Genomic DNA, 25,328 nt, shown 5'->3' with positions numbered 1-25,328 from the left:
CATTTGTATTTCAAATCCAAACTCTCTCATAGTCACATGAACATAAAGAAAAGTGGCTGGCACTCACCACCTGGACCTGCCCGTCCTCTCCAATCCGATGGATCTGGACTTGCTGATTGGCCAGGGCGTAGTGTAGGGTTTGCTGGGTAGCGGCCTCCATGTGGGTCGTTTCGGCCGCAATGCCTCCTTCTGCTTATGGAGACAAACAATACAGCATGATGATGAGCATTATTCACGTGTAGGAATTCACTGTAAACAATTTCAGTACAGAAACTATGAAAAGTTAAGATAACCCTCTGTGGTGAGATACAGACAGACAGTCACATGCCTCCACACACCCACACCCACAAATGATTATTCTAAAAGCCCTCGGGGGGGGGGGGGGGGGACTTGGCTAATTCCCAGGCCATCTGCTGGATGATGGCGTGTTTATACTTCATCAAACACGTCTAAATACACAACAAGGCCTCTCCAGCTAGACGTCCAAACACACTCGTGGCCTAGCAGCCAAACACAACCTCCTGGCCTCAGTCTAAACACCCACAGTCACCCTGGCAGTCTGAAACCTTTGCACCCATCGCCCTGCCACAAGCCCCGCCTACCTGGCCCGGCAACTGTCAAGGTGGATACGAGCACTAGGTGACAGGAGAGCATGCACCGCACCCCGCAAGATAAACACACTCACGCCTTATATGTCAAAATGGAAGGCAATAAAAAATACCATTTGGGAGAGGTGTGGACTGAACTGAAGATGATTCAGTGAATGAGTTCTTGAGGAGAACTTCACAGTAAAATCCTCAGCGTTAATTTATCCATTTGTAACTCCGAAAGTGTACAAATGGAACCACATACAAGGTTCCTACGACCCCAGAGAGGAAGGCTGTCTGTCGACCATTTGTAAGACAACACACAATATAAAAACATGAGGCATGAACGGGATGACCAAAATTGACATGTCGGTATCTCAAAAGCCTCACATGCATTACTCTTGGGGTGAGCCGTTGTTTTCCCCCCTCATCCTTCAGCATTGAATTAAGTAAATAATCCCCAGTGCAATCGTTTGCCAGAGAGAAAGAAGCTACAGCCAGGTGGCTCGTGGAGACTACAGCTGTCGGTGTGAGCGCTCTTCACCAGTCCACTGATAAATGATGCCGTTTTTTTTAAAGGCATATGATTCCCCCTCTTTCCGGTCCATTAGCGTGTCCTCTGATTAAGCGGAGTGTGGGGTTGAGTGGGTGCTTGAGAAAATGCATGAGCTTAGTGTATGTCGTCTGAACTAGTGTTTGCATTGTCCACTTCTGGGCGTGTGTGGCCGGGCCGGGGGCCTAACAGTTCACCCCTGATGTGTGCTCACAGGATATTTGGGTTTCCCCTGCAGTCTCACTCTCCCTGGTCAGAGGTGAAGGGTGATGGATCACTGAGAGGGGAGGACAGCAGGCGCTGTTGTGTGCAGATTACAACCATCTGCAACAATACAAACTGCATCTGCGCTTGGGTTTGACACTGTCTTCTAAAAGCTGTACGAGTGCTAAAAGAATGACCTGCATAAGTATTGCGTGTGAATGTGTATGTAGCTGACGGTGGCCCCTGGCAGGCATTTGCAATGCAATCTACACGTCACCACAGTATAGGCACAAACCACTAACCCTCTGTACACCTGTATCACACTGGAGTTGAATGCGGTAGCAAAACTCAGGTGTTCATGTGGTGCAACCCCGTACTTTGAATACAGACTAAATAAATAATAAATATTGTATGTGGGAGTGTGCTTATGTTTGCTATTTGTGTACAGGCATGATACCTGTGCCTGTTGCACGAGGCGTACGTTTGGAGAAGCTCTTGACGGCCAGACTTTGACCACGCTGCTTGCGTCTCCAGGCAGTGCGGCACTTGGAGTCGATGCTCTGCTTGATGCGGTACCAGTCGGACTCGCTGATGCCAAACTTGTAGAACAAGTGACCTGTGGGGACACAGAGGGGTCAAAGGTCAACATGTGGGTTCAGATCTTCTTTGACGTGCACGGGAACATGCCCCCCTTCCGCTCCTGAGACATACGCACGTGCGGCTTGAGAGGCTGTCTATGAAAGTGTTAATAGCTGTCGGGAGGTTGCAACCAACCTGACAGCTCATTCCTACATCAGCTCAAGGGGCGGCTAGAGCCTGAAGGTACAAAACAAGACAGAAAGGCGGGGAGTGGTACAGACAGGCGGCGGTTAGTGTCACCCTCCCCTACACACTTGACGGAACCTGTGTGGGCAGGCAGGACAGGTGCGTATTCACTCCTCTCCCCTTCAGGAACGAGGCACGAGTCACATGGAAGTCACCCAGCCCTAATCCAGTCTTTACATACCTCATAGTCAAGCCGTATCTGCCTCTAACAACACGAGCACATACATCCACATAGCTGAGGGGAAACGCGGGTAGCCTAGCAATTGTACATAACCTGGCACATTACAATAGACGAGTATGTGAAACCGCCTTATAAGAAAATGCTCGACAGAACATCTTTTCCAGCAGAGGGTCTAAGCTCAACTCCGCTTAAAAGCAATAGATCTCGTCCTTTTGCTATATACTGTACATACTGTATAGCCGCAGACAGCACTCTCGTAAATATACCTCTGCCTCCTGCCACGTCCCCCGATTTGGATAAATACGCATCAAAGAGCTTGGTGAATTAAGAATGGCCCTGTTAGGAAAACAGTGACCAACATATGCTTGTCATTTAGAGTTTGGTATGTTATAAAATGTGTTACGCATTAATGCATGTATGCAATGATGAATGTGTGTTGTTGTAACCTGCCCTGCAGATTGCAGCCCATATTTGTGCACATTTCTGTGGAGCTATGCAGCACGGGTCAGTGTCTCTGATAGGCGGTAATACACTGATTCGTAATGGGGATAAGGGTTGAAATGTGGGACGGGTGAAGTTTGGGCTTCATACCAGAGGGTTCAGGAAATGCTGTGGGGAGAAGAGGAGGGGTCTATATCCTGGCTCACTAAACTCTATTAAGAACATTTAGATGATCAAGATGGCCTGATTAATGCTGGTTATTAAACACTTCCCCAGCAATTATCAGTTGGTTTTCTTTGCTGAGAAGTTGGCAAGCTGGTCAAATGGCTCAGAGATACTTGAGAGATGAGATCTGTTAGAGGACCGTCTGCATAATAAAAGCTTTAGTATAGGGAAGATAAAAATGCTTTTCTGGGGATTAGTTCCTGAGCAAGAGCATAAGAGATACAAAGAAGGCCACGTTTACACGGTAACGATCAGAAAACAGAACGAAACAGAAAGCGAGAAAGTGCCGTTGCGTTTTTACGTTTTATTCTGCGTTTACACGGAGACGCCGAAGTGATTGAAAACGCTGTAGTGTGCATGCCAGGGTGGCTAGGTGGCTAGGTGGCGGTGAGACACTCTGCTAGATAGACCAGTCACGCATGCGTAGAATCACTTCCATTCTACTTCCTATCACAGCTGTTTGTTTACATCGATGTAATAGCATACGCGGCGTGAACCATGACATTACACGTTTTGCCGTTTCCCCCGTATTGTTTACACGGAGACGCGACGCGAGACGGAGCGTTTTCAAAGATTTTCACTCTGGAAAGGGTTTCACTTTGTTGCGGTTTCAACCCCCGAAAATGCTGTTGTCGTCTAAACGGAAGGCATATCTGATATTTTATTTTGCCGTTTTCTCTAGAGACTGTTGTCGTCTAAACGGAAGGCACATCTGATATTTTATTTTGCCGTTTTCTCTAGAGACTGTTGTCGTCTAAACGGAAGGCACATCTGAAAAGGTATTTTGCCGTTTTCTCTAGAGACTGTTGTCGTCTAAACGGAAGGCACATCTGAAATTTTATTTTGCTGTTTTCTCTAGAGACTGTTGTCGTCTAAACGGGGCCTTAATGTAGACTGGCTTATGGTTGCGTTTAGCACACCTTAGCATCTAAAGTCTATCTCAAGAACATTGATAAGGCAGTAATGCTGTGTGTCCACCAAAGTGGGTTTTTTCCTCAGCTGAAAACGCAAGACGCTCATCCAAACACCCAGTTGAAAATATTTCAACTCTCAGCGACCAGATAAAAGTACCAGATGTGCACGCGCAGCGCAGAATACAAGCTCAGTGCCTTGTCATGCTGTTGGCGTATCTAGCACAGCGTAATTGAAAGCCCCCAATTCAAAACAATTCAAAACATATGTTGGACACAGGAAAAAGAAACTCGGTGACATAGACCCTGTGTTTCTTTTTTTTACAAAATGGGCATAGTCAAGTGACCAGTAGTCTTAAAATGAACATCCTGTATGTATTAAGTCAGTGGCAGCAGGTCAGGCCTAAAGCCGGATTCATAGTTTGTCATACGACGGAGGATAAATCAAACATAAGTTGGTGGCATGGCGACACTCACAGCGAATGCCATAGATCATCAGTGGGTCCAGCTGCTTCTTCCCGTGTTTGCCCTGTCCGGAGAGGTTGGACATGGCTTGGACCTCCCGGTGAAACAGGTAGTCCAGCAGCGTCAGTGCCATCTTCTCTGCCGTACGGCAGTTGGTGGTGATGTGGAGCATGTCAGCCGGCGACACGGGACACCGCACACGCGTCTCTGGGTTGTTTTCGTCTCCCAGCCAGGTGCCTGTTGGGTAGTCGTCTACAGAGGAGGACAAAAAGGAGGAGGAATTGCATGTTAAAACACAGCTATGCTGTTGAAACGCATTACCTTGCTAATGCTAATAGCATGAAAATAAAGCTTGTGGTAGGACTTCAATATATAGTATATGCATCACAAACGTGGTCCATCCACATTCTGCAGATAAGAGCAGAATGGGTCATAAAATAATACCCAACAGCACTCAATGTATTCTGTGACCTCATATAATGCCACAGCACACCCATGTGGTAGTAAAGGAGATAGACAACTTGTGTAATTCTGAAGATATGTGGAGGCACGTCCGAGGCTGTATATGTTACATTTGTTACACGAACATGTAGGGTTCTGATGTGGTGAGCTAAGGCTGACTGGATTTTGGTGACTGGTAACTCAGACCTCCAAAGAAAAAGAAACAGAGCAAAGACCGTTCAAAACAATTCACAAAAAGTCAGACACAAAACAATAACAAAACGTACAGGCTTAGTCAGGCTATGCTCAATTAGGCATGAGTTATTTTCCCCAGGCCTGGCATCAGCCACTGAACAAGCTACCACATTCACTGATACATTCAAGTGCATGTGAAAGCGCGGTTACTCAGTAGAGTCTGCTTTTTTGATTCAATATTCAGACCTTATGAAATAGTCACGCCAGGTCTACACAAGACAGGGAGAAAACATGTTTTACAGAGAGAATAACGTGTGTGTGTGTGTGTGTGTGTGTGTGTGTGTGTGTGTGTGTGTGTGTGTGTGTGTGTGTGTGTGTGTGTCAATAATAGCAAAGTGAAGCCACACCTTCTGAGTTGAGAGTGATGAGAGTGACATTCTGGCTGCTTTGTGCACTTTGGCCACCATTGGAAACAGTGTCGCTTGTCTCAGAGCCACTCTCTTGGTCATCTTGATTCTCGTCAGGCACCCGGACTTTCACTAGGATGGTGTTTTGCCGCCGCCCGCTTGCTGTACTGAAAACACACACAAACACACGCTGACTGGGACCAGCAAGATTTTGGGCTGTAAGCCACCGATATGAGTTCAGCTATTATGTCAGCAGGGCTCCAAGTTGCGTGGGAGCGTTTTTGCGTGTGCAAATGTTTCTGGTTTGTTATTTATCTTTATTTTTTTCAGTCTAATGTCCCTTCCTCTCTACATTCACTAGTTAGTACACTGAACATGTGCCTTGTGAGCTAACCGTAGGCGCTCTGTTTGTAGCAAATAGGTGCTATGTAGTGTGGGAATAGTTTACTCATTGGCACACAATACATACATGATTGGCACAAAGTCGCAGAGATGTCGCCAAATGCTGCTGCGCTGACATTCCAGTGTTTTCTGTGCAATCTTAATCAGCGACAGCCCAACGTTAATTCTCCCTCCCTTCTCATAAAGTTTCTACCGTGTTGATTTCCTTGCTGTCTTTCCTTGTTAATTTGCCTCAGATGCAATGTATTTCCAAACAGCATTTGTGCTGTTTTCTGGCCGTGCCTAACAAAAGGCAAGCCAAATCGCACTAGGGAGAGATTGAAAGAGCGCAATATTAATTAACTTTTGGCCCGTCTCATATTTGTCAATCAAAACTATTCTGAGGCCCTGCGCACTAGTGCTACAAAGTAAAAAGAAATAATGATTCAAACACAAATTTTGTGTATTAAATTGTTTCTATTGTCTGTAAGGTGTAATTATGTATATTGATTATTGATATTCTATGCACAACAGAAAGCGTAAATGAGAATCACTGACTTGCTGAGAAGGTTCTCCAGTGGTGTGTCCTCGTGGACCGGCCCCTTTGGACGGTCACTGCTCACTATCACATTTGTCTGTGGAACAACACTGCAGGAAGACAGAAACAATATGAATATGTGGAGTACATTGATGGGTAATGCTTTCTTTTCAGTTTCTGTTATTGCAGCTTTGCAAAATCAACCGATAAAAGATGTGCAATTACTCCGTCAAGAAATTATCCTTTTGCTAATCTCCATTTTGTCATTTGGTGGCATTCTCAGTTCGATCCCTCGGTTAAGGAAAACAGAGGTGCAACATTTCCTGGCATGCAGTTAACACCATGGAGCTCACCAGCGCACTTTGTTCCAGGTCTGAGTTGCTCCCAGGGGAGATCCTGCCACCATGGGGACTTGGATGGGACTCTGGCTTTTAGTGTTGGACACCATGCTGTCCAACTTGCGTCCCAGGGCCTTACAGGTGGCCTCGACTGCCTGCAGCTTAGCCTCAATGCTCTCCAGCCGCTGACAGATGGTTGAGTTGATGGAGAACAACAGGTTCTAGAGTAACAAAAAGTATGATGACTCATTTATCACCACTCATCTGTATAGAAGCCTATTGGGCAATTTCAGCAGTCTGTGAACAAACATGCATCCTGCACAGCAGAAATAAAAAAGGCCTGATTTGCATAGCACTTTTCAACCACATTATCCCTGCCGTCAACAACAAAGAAAACACACAATATGACATTGCGTCACAATGTGACCCTTGTAAATCTGATATTTTTTAAGTATAAAATACGGCTTAAGTGATTAAATAGTATGATTTATAATTTATAATTTAAATTAAACAAAAAAAGAAAGAACAGAACAGTGAAATTGCAAGAATTAGAATAGAAAAGTAAGCCATTTAAAACATGCTAATGATTTGCCAGAGCTTAGTAGCTCCAAAAGCTGGGAACTTTGGAAAATCTTAATTTGAAACTACTTTTTGGGGAAGACCCTTAACAGAAAATCTCAGACATTCTAAACAATGAATGGTTCATACATGTTCTAAAGGTCAGTGATATAGCTTGAAGTCAAGTGATATAGCTTGGGATGGGGCGGATGGGGTCTTTTTTATTTTATTTTGGGTCAAATAAAATAATTTCTTTGCTGATAATGACATGCCCAAAATAGAAACACCAGGGAAGGTGGTTAAAAGTGATCAGTAAAATCAGTGACATACCTTAATAGAAGACATATCCTGGCCGTTGCTGTTCTCCTGGTTCTTGTTCGCTTGGTTGATGCTCAACTTTCTTCGTTTCTTCTGTGGTTTATCTTCCTCATCGTCATGATTGTCCATCATGTCTGACAGAAATCCAGTTCAAATACAAAACAAAACACCACCTCAGTCACACAGGATAGCCTTCTGGTAACACAGAACGTTTTGTCACTGCTAGTAAATCATGACCCATACAGCCCTGCAAACAAACAAATATCTAATCTTTTCTTTATAAAATGAGTATTTAGTGTGTTTAAGAGAGGTCTTACCTGACTGCTCAGCCTGGCCAAAGTCCTCCACTGTTATTTGCACAATTTCATCCAGATCTTGTTCAGACATCATTCACACCTGAAATAACAATACAAGGCATACATTTAAAAAAACAGAAAAATAAAGTTTTTACTACAGCATATATCCCTCTAAAAGCTCACATTTGGTTAACAAACACTGCCATTTGTAGCATGCGTGGTGCCCTCTATGGGTGGAAGTGAAATAGCTTTTGGCTCTGCATTTTTTAGAGGCCCCTCAGTGTGTGATTGAAATGTGGGCCAGATTGAAGGATTTGTAGCATTTGCTTTTTTATTTTCCCTGATTAATCATTTTTATTGCTTTTCAGTTCACAAATACAGACTTAAAAAATACAGGCATTAAAAAAAACTCTTGGACAGAACGTACTAACACAAGCAATATAGCCTAGGCTGGCTCAGGGTGGAAGACAGGGTTAAACAACAAAAAATGGGACTGGTCTTCAAAATTGTAAATGCAGATTTGCCCGAAATGCCCCCTATACGTCCGCTTATCTGTCAAAATACCTCAAAAAAGTTAGTGACACCCACAATCACGAAACTAGAGGGAGCGTAAACAACAATCTGGTACCACCCACCCATAAAACAAACATGGGCAAATTCTCCTTCTACACCACGGCCACCGAGGTATGGAATAGCCTAACCCCATCCCTCAAAAAATGCAGTTCGTTGGGCTCATTCAAAACAGCCCTAAAAACTCATCTTTCTGGAGGCCATAAGAGGAGGTAGTACCAGTTTCCCTGTAGACAGATGACCCCCCTCCCCCTTTTTTTTGTATATACTTTTATTTTATTTTTCATGATGCTTTTTTTTGTACATAGTGGTATTTTTTTCTCTGTTTCTTATGTTGATTTGAACTGTTTGGTTGCTACTATATGAAATTAATTCAAGGACCCCAACGGAAACAAGTCCGCAAGGACTTTTTTGGTCGGACCTTTTAGACAATAGTATTATAAATGTAACTGTGCTGTTTTACATTATTTTGCCTAATAAAAAATTTCAATCAATCAAATCATACAAACAAGAAAAACTAAGACACATAAACACAGAAGGATTTGTGGCATTTACTACTTTGTCTTATCAGATTAAATTGTGGCAGATTAAATGGTGAATATAGTGACACTGGCCACCTTCATTCATGTCTATGCAAGGCAGGATCATTGAAAAAGAGGAAGGCGAGCACTCATCACATGAAAAGTTCACAGTTCACGTGTATCTGGTGCACGGTTCTGGCAGAAACAGTATCTTTGAAAAGATCACCAGCACTCGCTTGTGAGTGAGTGCTGGTGATCTTTTCAATTACACTACGCAAGGGAGGGCCTACATAAATAAGTGTCTTTTAGACTCCCCTTGTGAATTGAGCTCGAGTGACTGGGCTACAGGTTCAATCTGGGCTACAGTTGAACTTCCTATTTTTCCACAGTAACATAAAAATTCGAAACTATTAACACGTCAAAGACTTTAAGTTGACAACTCTTTAGTGATTCTGTGCACTTTACAGTGCTTACTTGTAGTATTTTGTTTTTATTGTGCATAATCTATGCACTAATACATTGCTTTGGCAATGTAAACTATGTTTTCTCATGCCAATAAAGCTCCTTTGATTTGAATTGAATCCCATAATCTATGGCTGTATGCTATAAGTTGAGTTCTGCTAATTCTGTAACTGCTTCTACATTACATTGGACTAAGGATCCAGTATAAACCAGACCAACATCATTAAACAAACAGTAAGTACTACTACCTCCATGTGAGTGAATGCAACACATTGCACTCACATCCTAAGGTTCAGGACAAGTTCACACAGTTCAGTCACTGGTTAGAAGGAAATGTATCATGAAAATGATTCATTGTGGCCCACAAGATTGTTCTACAATGTTCTACAAAAGACATATCTGGCTCACAGAAAAGTACATTTGTCAAACTTTTATTCTATCGCAACAGATGTTCAGTCGTCTTGTAGTTGGATTAAACTATTAGTCTTTGGGAGGGGAAAACCATGACCATGTGGTATTTATCAGGAAATTGAATGCAATTCAAAATAAATTGTTTTATTTGTCATGTCATTGCAATCACTGGGGAAAAATCCTTTCTAAAAAAATAAAGATTGACCTGTGCCCGCTCTATACCACTGCACATCAGTGGTCTCACTTTCACGGCAATGCAAATGTGGATGATTACCGTGGGGGACTTCTGCAATTTGGAAACAGTCTACATTATTTTTAGTAGATTTTTACAGTCAAGTCAAAAATATATTTAGATCTATATCTATTATCTACTGTATATATATTATATTTCAAATAGTTATACCCTGCTGGAAATTCACGTTTTTTTTGTTATGTACAAAGGAGATTTTCATATTCATTTCACATCTTTTTTTTATTTCAAGTTTTCTGGCAACACATCATAAGCAAGGAATGATGGAGTCACACAATAAAATGTCTAAACTCTATTTCACACCATAGACCAGAGTAACACCCGGGCGTTATGCACATATCTCTTGTTTTTGAGAATCTACACAATGGGGACGACCATAGCTGAGTGGGTAAAGACGCCTGGGTGGGTAAAGACGCCTGGGAAACAGAAGGTCCCTGACCCTGGTTCGCATCCCTGAGCAAGACACCGTCCTAAACAGAAGGTCCCTGACCCTGGTTCGCGTCCCTGAGCAAGAAGACACTGTCCTAAACAGAAGGTCCCTGACCCTGGTTCGCGTCCCTGAGCAACACACCTAACTCATAACTGCTCCAGAGTGCTGAACTAATAGCGCTCACTGCTCATATAGTTTTAGCATGGGTAAATGCAGAGGGAAAATGTCACGTATGTGCAATGAATGTCACTTATGTGCAAATATAAAGCGACAAGAATAACCCAAAAGAGTGGGGACCAAATTATAATATTATAATAAAACCCTCAGAGTTACTAATGGATAAATGAACAGAGGATTTTACTGTGTACATGCATATAAAATTAACTGTAGTGGAGGGTATCAACCACAAGGGGGCACCGCTAATTCAATGGCTGGTTATGGTTGTATAAAAATACATGCACAGCTAAATACTGTACAGTCTCTTGAGAAATATAATATAACCACGAAAACAACAGTAAACAAAGCCGGTAACTTACTTACTGTATTGGCATTTAAACAATACTGTAAATAAGTTAGGGCTAGGTACATTTCTTAATCCTCCTGTCAAAGAGAAGTTTCATAATCAGTTGGTTTGTGGGGCTATCAGCAGTGGTGGAAAAGTACTCAAATTGTTTACTTAGGTAAAAGTATCAATAGTGCAATGTAGAAATACTCTGTTACAAGTAAAAGTAAAAAAGTATTGGTATCAAAATGTACTTTAAGTACCAAAAGTACAAGGTACTCATTATGCAGAATGTCCCATTTCACAAGTTTTCAAATGTATAAAAATATTTTGGAAAATAGCAGATCTACAAGCTCACAATTCTTTGCATGGCGATGCATTGTGAGCTTGTAGATTGGCCAAAATGTATATAGGGCTGAAGTGGTTAATGTATGTTTTGTAATAATAATCAAAATCTACAAAGTAACTAGTAACTTAAGTTTTCAATAATAATTGCAGTGGAGTAAAAGTACAATATTTGCCTCCGAGATGTAGTGGAGTAGAAGTAAAAGTACTGAAATTTGTAAATACCCATGTAAAAAATCTCATAATTGTACTTAAGTACAGTACTTGAGTAAATGTACTTAGTTACTTTACACCAGTGGTTCTCAACCTTTTCAGGCCGTGCCCCCCCCCCCCCCCCCCCCCAATAATCATATTTTAACTGGGAACCCCCCACCCTGATAAGCACTTGGAATGTAGGAGTTGAGGCAATCAACTGTGTTTGACTCAGTTTGGCAAATGTTTTACCATTTTTTAATAGTAGTTTGTTGTTTACTTTGATGCAGTAATGGTCTCTTATCTTTTCTCTTTCTTCTTTTTTTGAGGTATTAAAAAGGTCTCAAAAGTCCTTAAATTGTCACTTCACTGTCAAAATCATGTGGGGGGTCCCGACCCACAGGTTGAGAACCACTGCTTTACCACTGGTTGTCACTGTCAGTGACTTTAGAGTTGCCAGGGCGGCCTAATCTGCGTCATCTGGCTAAATGACATCATTACATGAAGAGAAACTATTTCCAATGCTTACAATGTTAAAAACGAGGCCACATTCTGAGCCTAGCTAAATGTTGCTAGTGGGGATAGCAAGCCAACTAAGCTCATATCAGGGCATTATGGTTAACACCACCATACGAATGATGCATTTAGCATAAAGAATAAATAGTGGTTAATTTATGGAGCGTTATGCTTCTGTATCCAGAGACAAACACCCCCTCCCATTAAAACAACACATATCAAGCATCCTATCCCAGGCTAACGGTTAACGTCATGGAAGTCAAGCTGCTGTCTCGGCTGCTAATGTTCTGAGCTAAAACAAGGCAAAGTCATCATGGTGCCCGTTAGCCTGGTTGGTTAGCTTTGCTTAGGCCTCGTGGCGACGGAATGCACTTATGTAAAGAGACATAAGTTTTTTTTAAATAAACTGTGGTTTCGGTGCACCGTGTATCTCCACTCCTGGCACGAGACATGTTACCGTGTTAGATTGGCTTATATTACCGTGTGAAAGATGAATTCTCGTGTTGTTTGTAGGGATTTCGATAACGGCGTCGTTCCTCGCGAGAGAAGAGTCTCTTCGGGTTTCTCCTTCGCCCACAGAATGTCATGACATCGAGCAGCCAGAAGGGGCGCCAGACATAGTGTTGAAGAAAGGCATTATACTGTATCCAGATCTGATCCACATGCAAGGCTGGCTGTATGCAGTGGTGGAAGAAGTACTCAGCTATTCTACTTAAGTAAATTTATCAAGTGCTGAAGTGGTTGGTGTGTGTTGTAATAATAATCAAAATCTACAAAGTAGCTAGTAACTAAAGTGTTCATATAATTGTAGTGGAGTAAAAGTACAATATTTGCCTCTGAGATGTAGTGGAGTTGAAGAAAAGTATTGAAAATTGGAAATACTCAAGTAAATACCTCAAAACTGTACCTAACTGTACAGTACTTGAGTACATGTACTTTACACCACTGCTTGGCTGTGTGTAGAATTGACCAATAGCACCAATAGCAGTAAATCTATGCAAGAAACAAACTGTTTCTGCCTACAACTTCAGAAATGTCATTACTTTACTTAAAGCACCAATTGACACTTATGGTGACTTACAATCACTCAATAATGTTAGCACGTATGCAAACTATATGATCCTTGCCAATCTTTGCCATCCTTGTGTATTTATGAGTTTGAATAAGTATAATTGATTATAATGCATTATAAGTATGTTAATAATGCATTTTAGACATGAGAGGAAGAGCTACCTATATGTAGTGGAAAGTACCCTTAATTAAACATTACATTGCAATGCTTTATATCTGAAAATCTACCAATGGTAGCTTAAATACCCATGAGTATTAGACTAATTACTTCAAACATGACATAGTAATAAGCTCTTATGTAACAAGTATCTATGGGTGGCGGACGGTAGACATACCCCATGCTGAGGATATAATAAAAGAAAAAATATGATTTCCAGGGAAGGCACTGGACAGCAATTACTTTAAGAGGTGATAAACACTAGGATACCATTCAGCAAGGGCTTTCATATCAAATATAATATAGGGATGTATAGGAATACGACTAGAATTTGCCCAACCAGATTGTACTGAAATGTTAAATTTGGGGTCTTGGCCCAAGTGGTTAAACTGATTGTGATGCTATAGATTAACACATTTGGCTGGGAACCCCACTATGAGAACCACTGTGTTACAGTGTTACACTGTCGACAGTAGCAATGAAGAAAAACATTCCCCTGCAAGACCAGAAGTGGATGGATATCATCCACACTGTTGCTGCTACATCACCTGCTGTGCGTCAGACAGTTCACACAGAGACAGAGCTCTACTTCCGGGGCCTCCAGCTGCTGTCTGTCCTCATTCTCCTTGAACCCTTATCTATGAGCCTCAGCCACATCCACCACAGACCCTCACTTCTCCCTCAAGCCCTCTTAACGGTCTTCTTCCCTTGTTCCTAGTCTGCTCTGCACCCCTCCCCGTTATTGTGTCATTTGCTGTCACCCAGATCTCAGCTGCTCTACCAGTACTACCTGTCCCATAGCAACCAGATTGAACAAGTGGAAAGTGGAGGTAAACGTGTACAGTGGTAATGTGGGCAGTACAGAACAACTGAGGCAACAGGGCACAGTCAATATAAGTGCACAATGTAGCCTACTGCCCAAATAGAAATCATGTCAAGGGAAGAGTAGTCAGCAAAGATGAAGAAAAAAAGCCAGCCTCTGACATCGGTCATCTTGTCTATGAATTATTTTGGGGGGTCCCCAGATGATTAGCTTAATGTGCAACATTTTCTCACTCAGCAGTAAACAAACGAACATACAGTATACGTGTATACAGGCTATCTGCACAAGATCTTTTTAATACCAAATTGTCAAACATTACGTAAGAAAGAGGCAAACATTGTGAAAATAGCCGATCTACAAGCTGAGCTTGTAGTTCGGCTAGTTTCACAATATTTATCTGTGGAACAGAGTCAAACCACAATTCCAAGTGCTTATCAGGGTTGGGGGTCCCCAGTTCAAATATTCAAATATGATGTATGACTCCAAATTTGGGCAAGGTTTCAACCAGATCAGAGCCCCATTGACTTCCATTATAACATTCAAGTTCAATATTTTAAAAAGTATATAACACATAGCTCTGCCAATAGGCTAAAACATGCACATAGTTAAAACTAGTTCAAATTAAACTTGCAAGCATAGAGGGCTGGGGAGTAGGATACAAAAAACAAATACACATGACATTACTTTCTTATTAATCAACAGATTTTATTTACAGAAAACAAAAGTATGCAGGTGGATTGTTTCCATAGCATTCTGAGAGCAGGAAAACATTTCCTCCCCAGATTAATAGAAAGAATGAATTTACAAACAGTGAATTGAATACAGACTTTCCAACCAAAGACCAGTTGTGACAGTTGAGACAAAGCCTTCATTGAGTTCTTGGAGTTTGACCCCCCCTCCAATACAACACGTTTCCCTTAACCCCAGCCCCACCCAACCCTCCACTTACTCTGTCAAATGACTGACAACTCAAATGCAACCCTTATTTCCTGAAATAAATGCCATGGGGAGGAAGTAAACCGTTGAGTGTTGTAGCATTACAATTTGATGACAAACAGGAAGAAGCAGAGTAATTAGTAGGGCAAATAGCAGGAAAGATCCAAATACAATCAAAGACCAGATATAATAACAAAACATATATGCCCTAAAGCAGAAGAGAGTTCCTGTTCATTCCACCACCCCCTAACCCCCACGCCAGTCACACGCCTACATTAGGGTCTACACTGACAACAGTTTTAAAAGTTAATGTGATAGTGGCAGGCTCAGTTTCATATTTTGTGTTTCATGTTCAAGTCAGATGTGATTCTTATTTTTTAAATTAAAAGCAGGGCAATGATTGTTGATGTGCTCGTCTGGGCATTCTACACAGAATGATTCCTTAGTCTGTGTCCAGGGATACAGTATGTCTACACCGGACTATTAGTTAGCTGCTTTTAATAAACAAACAGCAACACAAGAAAACAAAGTTAAAAGAAAAGTAAAAAGTATACCATACTGACAAGAATGAGCCACTCTTCCCTGTCCATCCCACTTGTAACCCCCCCACCCCACCCAACCTCACAAAAGAAGATGTGGGAAATACACGACACCCAGTTTTTTTTTAAGTTTCTTTTTAAATGCGCTCACTGAACCAGGTTGGCAATAGCCTCCCAAAATCAATGGACAAAGAAAGCCAGGTGAGTAGATCTAAAACCTCTGCCCATGCATTTAAACAGTAGTGAATTAGGACAAAGACAAGTCTTTTTTTTCTTGTGTGCATTTAAATCACCAATTGTCAGCAGTTGTCTTTTTTTCCTTTACAATATATTCCTTAATGTTTGTTTTATAATATATATATTTTAAGACGGTGTCCTTTAAATGCAAATGAAGTAGGAAGAGGTCTTGGCAGAACATGAGAAGCTGTTTTCACACTTGACTTCGACTCGTTTCCCCCACTTGTTGCGCCAATCTACACTTCGATGTTGTTTCCAGCATAAAGCCTGGTCCATGTCCTCGCTGTAAAACACAAAATGGTTAACACGATGTAGAAACATGTTTCACTTCATTTGTAAACGGCTAGAAAAACAGTCGGAAAATTGTAGAATTAACTTAAAAGGCCGATTTATGCTTGAAGTAACAAGTGTCGAACGATGCGTCGCATGACTAGAGTGACAACTACAAAAGGTGTGTCGCAGAGGACATCTGGAAACATTTTACGTCTCAGACACTTCATAAAATGTCAAACTTTGATTGGTTGGAAGACGAGGTAAGCTCCACTACCACGGACATTTGTGAGACCTTCACTTCATTGTTTACATTTTCTGGCGAGGCAGTTGCAGACAGTATGAATGCTCAAAGCAAAAAAATGTGTGAGACATGCAGTGTAACGCGTCGTTCGACACTTGTTGCTGACACTTGTTGCTGACAACATGTCGCGACAACAACAAGCTCTCTCCCTCTCCCTCGTTGACCGAGTTCTGATCTGACATCACACACAACAGAAACCATTTCTTAACAACGCTGATTTGCACTGCCACTGACATAGACCATCTCCATGCTAGAAATATATGGGCTTGGGCTACGTGTCAGGCATGTCCAAAAAAGGGCAATAAATAGTGAGCATAGAGTACAAACTGACAAGCAAAGCTACGAAGTAAGAATTATTAACGTCTGACTGTAGGGTGACACATGTAAAAAAAAATATCTGGCCAGATCACAGCTCTCACCTGTCTCTATGGCTTGAGCTTCATTGGACTTCCACTGCTCTGCAACATCATTTGCTAGGGGATCGTCAGGGTTGGGTGCGCTTAGTAACGCCTGGATTGATAGCAGCACTGTACGAATCTGCAAGGCTGGAGACCACTTATCTGAAAAAAGATAAAAATAAACAGTTTGGATACAGTTTGGATACAGAAGATGAACAAAAAAACAGAGGTAGTTAGAAAAAGAGAAAGAGAAGAATGATAATAAGAAAATACAAGAATGATGGATCTTATTTTCAGACGTCAGGGGCAATGAAGAGACAGTGGTGGTATAACACCAGTGGGACGTTGCTCTAGTGAGAGGTCAAAAGTGTAATCTGAGAGGCCCGTGAGCTTTCAAGCGAGATTAAATAGGTAAATCCCTCATTTCATTCACAGTATAAACATTAAGAGAAAACAATACACATGCTCCCTGCTACAGTTAACATGCCTGACCTGTCAGACTAAAGACCAAGAGCAGGTGTAATGTGGCAATAAAGCCTGCCTGGGCTGGGAAAAAAACAGTCTCTCGACTCTTACCAGTTAACAGCTAGCCATAAAGCTTTTAAAGCAGCGGTTCTCAACCTTATTGGCCCCAGGGATTGGTATGCCATTTTAATTATTGTCATGGACCGGGTGGTGCAAGAAGTTAACAAAAGGTTCTCAAATACAGCTCTTAACAATAATGTAACTTTATAGCTGTTGTGAGGCAAGCTGTGAGGATACAGAGTTCTTGCCATGCTGTTCCTTCAAAATAAATTTCAGATTCAGGTTCGGTTTCAACCGATTTCTTGAACAATCTTTTACATTGTAAACTACGCAGCGGAATACTGGATCTCAACTTCCTTATGAAAATGATCAGGTCCGCAAGGAAATTTCATTTCAATTACATCTATGATCGACAATAAATTTGAAGTAGTCCATGATGAGCTGTAGGAGCTTAACTGACAATTAAGTCATGCTACTTGATAATGGAAGATTCAGAGCATGCAGCAGTGAATGCCATGGAGGGAAGTATTTGGATAAATACAAGGCACACACAAAAACACACTGTCTGTGAACAAACATCGACACTTGAGTCTGCTGCAGTGATGATGCCAAAGCTCCTGTCAGCAGTGCCAAGGTGACTGTTGATGGTAACAGCGCGGTGCTGACGGTGTCCACAATCATCAAGTCGTTTCATAGTTATTGCGTTCAGAGAAGCTTACACAGGGATTCCGCCAGATCAGTTCAGTCTAGGGCGGCACACCACCAAGACTGGTCAGCACAGAGACAAAATGTCAGACTAAACGTTTAAAAAAAAGAGTGTCATTGACCGTTACTAATATGCTGTCTTTTGAAGAATGTTTAGTTTTCACTGTTGCTAATCGCTTAAATATAAAATAAGTGTGAACCCATAGTCATATTGTATATTGTATCGATATTGAGATATTTGACATAAATATTGAGGTATGAAATTATGTCCATATTGTGCAGCATCAGCGTGCGCAGGCATGTGCACCCCCCTCCAGTTAAGTAGCACCTAGACCAGTGGTAACCAACCTTTTCACGCCCATGATGAGCACTTTTTATTCCAATGTGTAAGCCGAGATCTACCACTACAATATGTTCCACAAAACCACCATGAGTAAGACATCATATTGATTTTTGCAAGGGCTCAATCTATTTGCATACATCCACACAAAGGCTAGTAGTCTAAATACGAGTAGTCTAAGTCTGTCGCCACCTCTCCCAATACAGAAAACTGTGATCGACTGTGATGGCTTTGAACATCGACATGTTGGTTGGTTACCACTAACCTAGACTATGTTTTTTTCATACAGGGAAACCAACCCTGTTACAGGAAGCAACAGAGTGCACATCCTGATCACAATCTTGACGTCCGCAATAAGCGTATAAACCAGGATTTCAAAACTGCGACCCGATATAGCCTATATTTTCTGCCGGGTTGCAGAATGGCAGTTGAGAGCTCAGCTAGTGCTTTCAAGTCGGATTTGTAGACCTATAATCATAGGAAAATAGTAAAGGGATCCTTTGTGCAACAATAAAATCAATACATAGTACTACCCACACTTAAGCCACAGAAAAGCGTACAGTTTTCTTTATATTAAAGGAAAACATAGGCAGTACTTGCTTACCTTTCAAAATGTCTAGACATATTCTTCCCAGCTTGTCTACGTTGGGATGATATATTTTGGTCATGAAGCGTACTTTAGGAGCAGCCATGGGGTATTCTTCTGGGAGAAAGAGTTCAAGTTTAAATGTGCCCCCCTCGAAAGGTGAGTCCTGAGGTCCAGCAATGACCACATGGAAGTAGCGGGCGTTCCCTTCATCAGGCTCTGCTTTGATACCTGGGACAGGCTCTGCAAGCAAACGCTGAGTCTCCTGGTAAACATGAAACAAGCAGAAACAGAAAAAGGGCTTAAGATCCTGATATTGTTCATACAGGAAGGAACTGCACTTAAAGCATTAAGACCTGAGGCCAATTCTCCAAATGCCTTCTAAAACAGTAGTTCTCAACAAAAAAAAATGCCAAGGACCCCCAAAATGATATGTATTTGGCCGTAGACCCCCCAATCTGAAGATGTTTTGTGCCAGGGACCCCCAGAAGAGCAGATCAAAATTATTGCATTTTTTAAAAACAGTTAAGACTTTTCAAAAATGTTCAAAAATAGCAGATGTACAAGCTCGCAGTGTGGCACGAAGTGACGCGAAATAGCCAACACTAAAATGACAGATGCTTCCCGGGTTTTAATGGATTAAAGTGTAGTGAACATTCTGAGTGCTTTGCTTGAGTCTAGTCTGTGACCATTTAGCACTTTGATTTGAGATATTCCCATTTTTTACTTTGGTTGTTTTGTTTTATACATCACATTGTTTTCTGGTTTTATTCTGTAAAACATTTTGTAAACATCGTTTAAGAAAGGTGCTATATAAATAAAGTTTAAATATTATTTATTATAAATGGCAAACCAAAATGTGGTATAAGGCAAAGCAAGAGCAACAATACAGCCAGGCTATTTAATTACCCAGTAGCACGTTCTCTCACCACATGGAAACACACACTGCTGAATGCCTAGCAATCACCTGACTAAAATATATAGATGCCATGCTTTGGCAGTATCAAGGTATTATGGTATACCAGCGTATTTAGAAATCCGAAGGTATGACTTTCAATAATGTTAAAAATACAAACACTCCTAGATATTGAATCATGAAAAAATTATCTAGTTGAGAATACTTCTGACAAGTTAGTAAAGCAATATCGTCAGTTATAAAGTTCCTGTTTTTGAAACCTGGCTAAGGACTGCAGAGGTAAATTGGCATTCTTGCTACAGTAACTCTGGCATCAAATAAACAAATCTCTGTTAAGCCCACTGATGTACAGGCATCCACATAGCAACAAGTGTCATCAGGTCCTCCAGTAAGGTATGCTTAATCTATGGGAGGGCAATTATTTCCCACCTACTAATTATTTTATGGGCCTAAGAAGTATTTTAAGTAACCCAGCAAGACAGTCTGAGTCTCAGTAGGATAACTGCATATTAGAGATACAGCCTTATAGGCTAGACGCTAGAGTAGACAATGCCATACATTGCTACGGTGACTTAAATCACCAGCAGCTGAGCTTTTACATTTGTTTGTCTTTTAATACCATACACTGGTGAAATGTCAGGAACGTATGAAAAATCTATTTGATGTCAGTGACACCAGTAGAAAATGCTATTTTCTTATTCATGATGTGGCACTGCACTTCTCTGCTCATTCCCTGTTTTCTGAAATACATGCTGCCATCTCAAACAGCTTTACTCCCCAGAAAAACTGTTGCATGTTCCTGAATTAGGATACAATAATCGAAGGGTGAAACAGATCAATTAACAAATCATAGAATAGATGTTAAATGTTCAAATATTTGCTACTTGGAACCAAAATATGAGTGTTTCAATCATAAAAGGTTCAGATAACTTGTGATGAGAACTGCCATTTACCACCAAATAGTCAGTTTGCCGTCTAAGTAAATGGCATACTGTAGTTAAATCCAATAACGGGGGGGGGGGGGGGGGGGGGATTAATTTAATATGAAAATAATTTGTCAGTAGCAAAAAAACATTTTGATATACAATTTGATGTGTCTTGATGGGGTTTTGATATATTGATCAGATCCACATGTTCCAGAATTTCCCTGTTAAAAATCAAATTCTGTCTTTGAAGGGACGAATGTTTTGGGCAGTGAAAGGTTTTGAGTCATTATTAAGCTAAAAATAGAATGGTTGCCAAGAGCTGTATTGTAGTCTGCTTGTTTTTTTTTATTGTTGTTGCTAGTGTCCTGGGCTGGGCTATAATTGTGAGGCATAGCAGAATTCATATCTGAAAACTTGCTTGCTCTTGCTGCAGTATACAGTACTGGCTTCTAGAGGTGACACTGAGCCAGCCACCACACCACAGGAGACTCAATTACTTGCATTCCCATCAACTACTGCAGCAGGACTACCGCCAGCTCATGGTGATAGCCAGGTGACCTGCAGAAACACACACCTTCAGTGTGACAGAGGAGTAGACTACCTGATATGGCCTGTGGTATGCATGAGGCAGACTGGCTGAGAGTGAGACACCTGAAAGGCACGTTCATCAAGTTAACTACAGTCAGGCATGCATGCCACGTATGTCTTCATACAGAGGAACTCTCTTTTCTGAACAGTCAGTGGTGGCCTGTCCTTCCCTGTAACTTTGAGACTTGAGACACAGTAGGTCATTACTTGTTGCATTAAACTATTTAACATAATTTCTTATGTGAACATTATATACAGCTGGACCTTTATTGATCCAGGGGAATTCAGTTGTTATGGCATACAGCAGCTATGAAACATAGGACTGATACAGAAAAAGAGCTAGTAGTAACAAAATACTAATATCCAGTAGCAATAGGCATTTGTAGCCTTTATTGTACCCACTACGATGAGACACAGCCATTCACTGATAAGACACCCATGTCAACTCTGTATATAAGAAAGGCTTCGATAAAAGAGTTGGCCCAGGGCCACCTCTCCTGCTTTTTTTAAATTTCCGTGAATGCAACTAGGGGCGAGATTCCTGAAATGTTTCAGATAACCCACAGACAAAACCATGCAGTGAAAACACAGACAAGAGAGGGGCTCCCAGTCCCAGTCACACGCTCAAAAAGGGCTCAGGGGCTAGGGCCACCGAGAGCTGTTCCCAGGCCTCCCACCTTTTCTCACCAACTCACATTTATTGTTCGGCGTGTATGGTCTACTTTGACATCCTTCACTTTCAACACCTGAACAACCCTCATCTTGCAACTATTCATCTAGATACAATACATTGATGTATCATTTAGCAGATGCCCAATTCCTTTCAAAATTGATAAATGATGTGGCCTTCTCTATGACTATATTTAATTTAATGTGCACAAGAATGCTAAGCACATCTAAGTCCTTATAGTGGTGCTGGCCCACGGCAGAATGATCTAAATAGTAGTCTTCAAGAGACAAGAAGGTGGCCGCACACACTGGCAGCCAAAGTGTCAATACTTTATTTTTGGACGCAGAGTAATAAGGAACCAACGTTTTGGCAGGTAACTGCCTTCTTCAGGGTATGATATTTATAATATGATACATTTAATTTAAAACACGTCCATAGGTATTAATAGTCCATACATGTATGTATGTGTATGTATTCCATATAGTCAGCCATAGAACACTGTTTTCATGGAGGGATCCATCTCGGCACGAGTCCGCAGCATCCATTTATAGCACTCCACTGTGTACACACCCAAAAATTAATTGCTGCGACTTGGGGATCAGCTCTCGTCATCTAGTATCTTATCTATATCTTTAGTAAAATATCTCCACCTTTCCACAAGATTCACATGGACAACAGTCTGTGTAGGCAACAGAACAACATGCACAGCAGCACTGAACTGTGTGTAAACTTCCTTCAATGAGCACATAGGGGCACACAAATTGGCAGGTGTTGCGCTTGGTGCGGGATCAATTGTAATCACATCTGTCAATTTGTGTGCTCCATACGTATACACGTTCATTAAAGGAAGTTTACATGTGTTCAGTAGTGCTACTGTGCGAATGCCATCCTGTCGAATACATAAAATGTTGTAAGGAAAAGTGGAGATATTAGGAGATATTTGTTGAAACGCACGTTTTCTGCCAGAGCTTACAAATGGATATGATAATAGATGACAAGTGCGGACCCTAGGTTGCAGCAATTAATCATTAGGAGAGTGCATCACTACAAATTCTCGTTAGAATGCTGCTGAGACAGATCCCTCCATGAAAATGCATCCAGCGCTTTATCGCTGTGTATGTGAATTACAAGCAATACGGAATATCTGACATTTTAGGGCTAGTTATCATGGGAAAACTAAGTTATAAGGCTTTTACCACTTGAAAAAGGGATAAAATAACTAAAACTCATAACTTCTTAACACTGTAAAAACAGTCCAGTTAGTACTTTCCTAAAGTGATTTATTTAATAAATGCCCTGCACTTATTCAAGTTGTTCTTTCAGCCTTGCAATATCTTCAGGACTGGAAGATGTCTGACAGTTGCTGATCACTGTGAAATAATCAGATGCATACTAGTATCCTAAATGTAATGTTCAAACATACCGCTTTTTCTCACATTGTTCTGTCATGCAAGTCGCACCTTATCAGATGTATATCCTTCTTGATTTCTAGATTAGACAAGCTAATTTCTAAGGTTTCAAGGCAATAATGCCGTTATGTTATTTGTTTGCCTTTTAATACCATACACTGGTGAAATGGCAAAATCTATTTGATGCCAGTGACACCAGTAGAAAATGCTATTTTCTTATTCATGATGTGGCACTGCACTTCTCTGCTCATTCCGTTTTCTGAAATACATGCTGCCATCTCAAACAGCTGTACTCCCAAGAAACACTGTTGTGCCTGAATTAGGATACAATAATCTAAGGGTGAAACAAATCAATTAACAAATTACATTTTAATAAGCAATTTAGATTTGTAGAATATATGTTAAATGTTTAAATATTTGCTACTTGAAATCTAAATATGTTATTGATTATGAGTATATTAAAGGGTAGTGTGGTTGTATTGACATTGGAATGATATTTCTGAGGAAAGGAAAGGTGACTCAATGCTTGGGAGGCATATAAATTCACACCAATGAATGAATTCAACAACTTCACCCCTCAGCTGTGCTACTGTTAGCCTACTAAGCTAACATACCTACTACCTAGGCTAACTACTACCAGCCATAGCCAGCTAACTGGCTAACTGTGTTGCCATGTCGACTTATTATAAGCGACTTTGGGCTTCTTTTTCTGTAAAGTTGTTTGGTTGCGTTTTTTTGGCCTCGTTGCTATCATGTACTTGCTTCCAAATGTTTAATTATTATTTAAACCAGTGGCTCTTTATTATTAACATGAAAATGTTTTGTGCCAGTATAGGCAGCATTTATGTTGTTAGAATGTTTCCAAAATTATTCGAGAGTTTTTGAAAATAGCCTATCTACAAGCTCACAACTCGTTGCATCGTGACGCGTTGTGAACTTGTAGATCGGCTATTATCAAATAGCCGATGCATATGGGTTTAAAAAGTGCTCATTATGTGGCCCAATCGCTTTTTGGGGGCTTGTTTTCCTAGACCTGGTTGCTTATTTCTCACAAAATATGGCAACACTGCTGGCTAACGTTGCTCGCAAACGGCTGGCCCACAAAGCCAAGGCCTTGCGGCAAAGTCTGCACTGACACCACATTATCGTTAAGTACCTGACGTTTATCACTTATGCGTTATTAGATGGAAGCCAAATTAAAAAACATGGCTAAATGTGTCAGTTGAAGTCTGACCGATGCAATATATAGTTACAGTAGGAAAACACATGAAAGTTAAGTGAGATACAAAGGGAGCTAGCGTTAGCTGGTGGCTAATGCTAACCTGCTAGCTGCTGTGTGTTCCTGGTTTTTCATCACTCACTACAACCACAGAACTATAGCTGTCAAGCTAGCATGCCTAGCATAGCCAGCTAGCCTGTCAACTAGCCCCCCAATTTGTCCCAAATCTGATCATTTAGCAGCAAGATGCTAGTAATCTTGTGTTTTAGTTCATAGTTTGTAAAAGATCATCCCGGCCCAACGAAGCCAAAATTTTCCGCCATCTTTCTGATGGTGTATTTTTAACCCAGCAGCCTTTTTGGGTTTAGCTTAACAGGACGAAACGGAAGTAACTTTAGCTTTTAGCTACCACTGGCTACTGGAAACCCTCAATAAGACTGCATGCTTTCCACCTCGCCATGTGGACTGTTGTATGTGGTTGATCACAGAACATCTGCTGTTAAAATGACAAGTGTGACACTGTTGTTAAATGTACCTTAATGATCCTGCGGGGCAGTCCTGCCATCTTGTCTTTAATGCGGGGCTTTAGCAGTAACAACTCTCTCAATGCTTCTCCTCTCTCGTTGGCATTGACAGCAGCACACGC

General features: G+C 41.2%; 2 protein-coding genes across 5 annotated transcripts in view; both read right to left on the bottom strand.

Moving 5' to 3' along the window:
- Window positions 1-12,642, bottom strand: part of banp (BTG3 associated nuclear protein) — a 44,062-nt gene extending 31,420 nt beyond the window's left edge. Inside the window, exons 1-9 of one of the 4 annotated variants that reach the window (XM_080438569.1) lie at window positions 12,544-12,642; window positions 7,886-7,964; window positions 7,581-7,702; window positions 6,708-6,913; window positions 6,375-6,464; window positions 5,436-5,602; window positions 4,405-4,644; window positions 1,802-1,960; window positions 68-192 (exon numbers count right to left, since the gene is read on the bottom strand). In XM_080438569.1, the coding sequence (XP_080294695.1) occupies window positions 68-192; window positions 1,802-1,960; window positions 4,405-4,644; window positions 5,436-5,602; window positions 6,375-6,464; window positions 6,708-6,913; window positions 7,581-7,702; window positions 7,886-7,958 (1,182 nt within the window). In that variant the 5' untranslated portion in view covers window positions 7,959-7,964; window positions 12,544-12,642. The remainder of the gene's footprint in view (window positions 1-67; window positions 193-1,801; window positions 1,961-4,404; window positions 4,645-5,435; window positions 5,603-6,374; window positions 6,465-6,707; window positions 6,914-7,580; window positions 7,703-7,885; window positions 7,965-12,543) is intronic. The other 3 variants (XM_080438570.1, XM_080438571.1, XM_080438572.1) reach the window with 3 other exon arrangements.
- Window positions 12,643-14,794: 2,152 nt separating this feature from the next.
- On the bottom strand, window positions 14,795-25,326 carry ube2na (ubiquitin-conjugating enzyme E2Na). Its single transcript, XM_080438721.1, has 4 exons — window positions 25,218-25,326; window positions 18,973-19,219; window positions 16,820-16,960; window positions 14,795-16,109 (listed from the first exon to the last, which is right to left on the bottom strand). The coding sequence occupies exons 1-4, from the start codon at window positions 25,245-25,247 to the stop codon at window positions 16,063-16,065; spliced, it is 465 nt and encodes a 154-aa protein (XP_080294847.1). The 5' UTR covers window positions 25,248-25,326; the 3' UTR covers window positions 14,795-16,062.
- Window positions 25,327-25,328: the final 2 nt, after the last annotated feature.

The sequence above is a fragment of the Gymnoscopelus braueri genome, assembly GCF_963280865.1.
Source record: "Gymnoscopelus braueri genome assembly, chromosome: 9".
Taxonomy (NCBI): Eukaryota; Metazoa; Chordata; class Actinopteri; order Myctophiformes; family Myctophidae; genus Gymnoscopelus; species Gymnoscopelus braueri.
The sequence above is the reverse complement of the archived record's forward strand: the minus strand, read 5'-3'. Positions and strand labels throughout refer to the sequence as shown.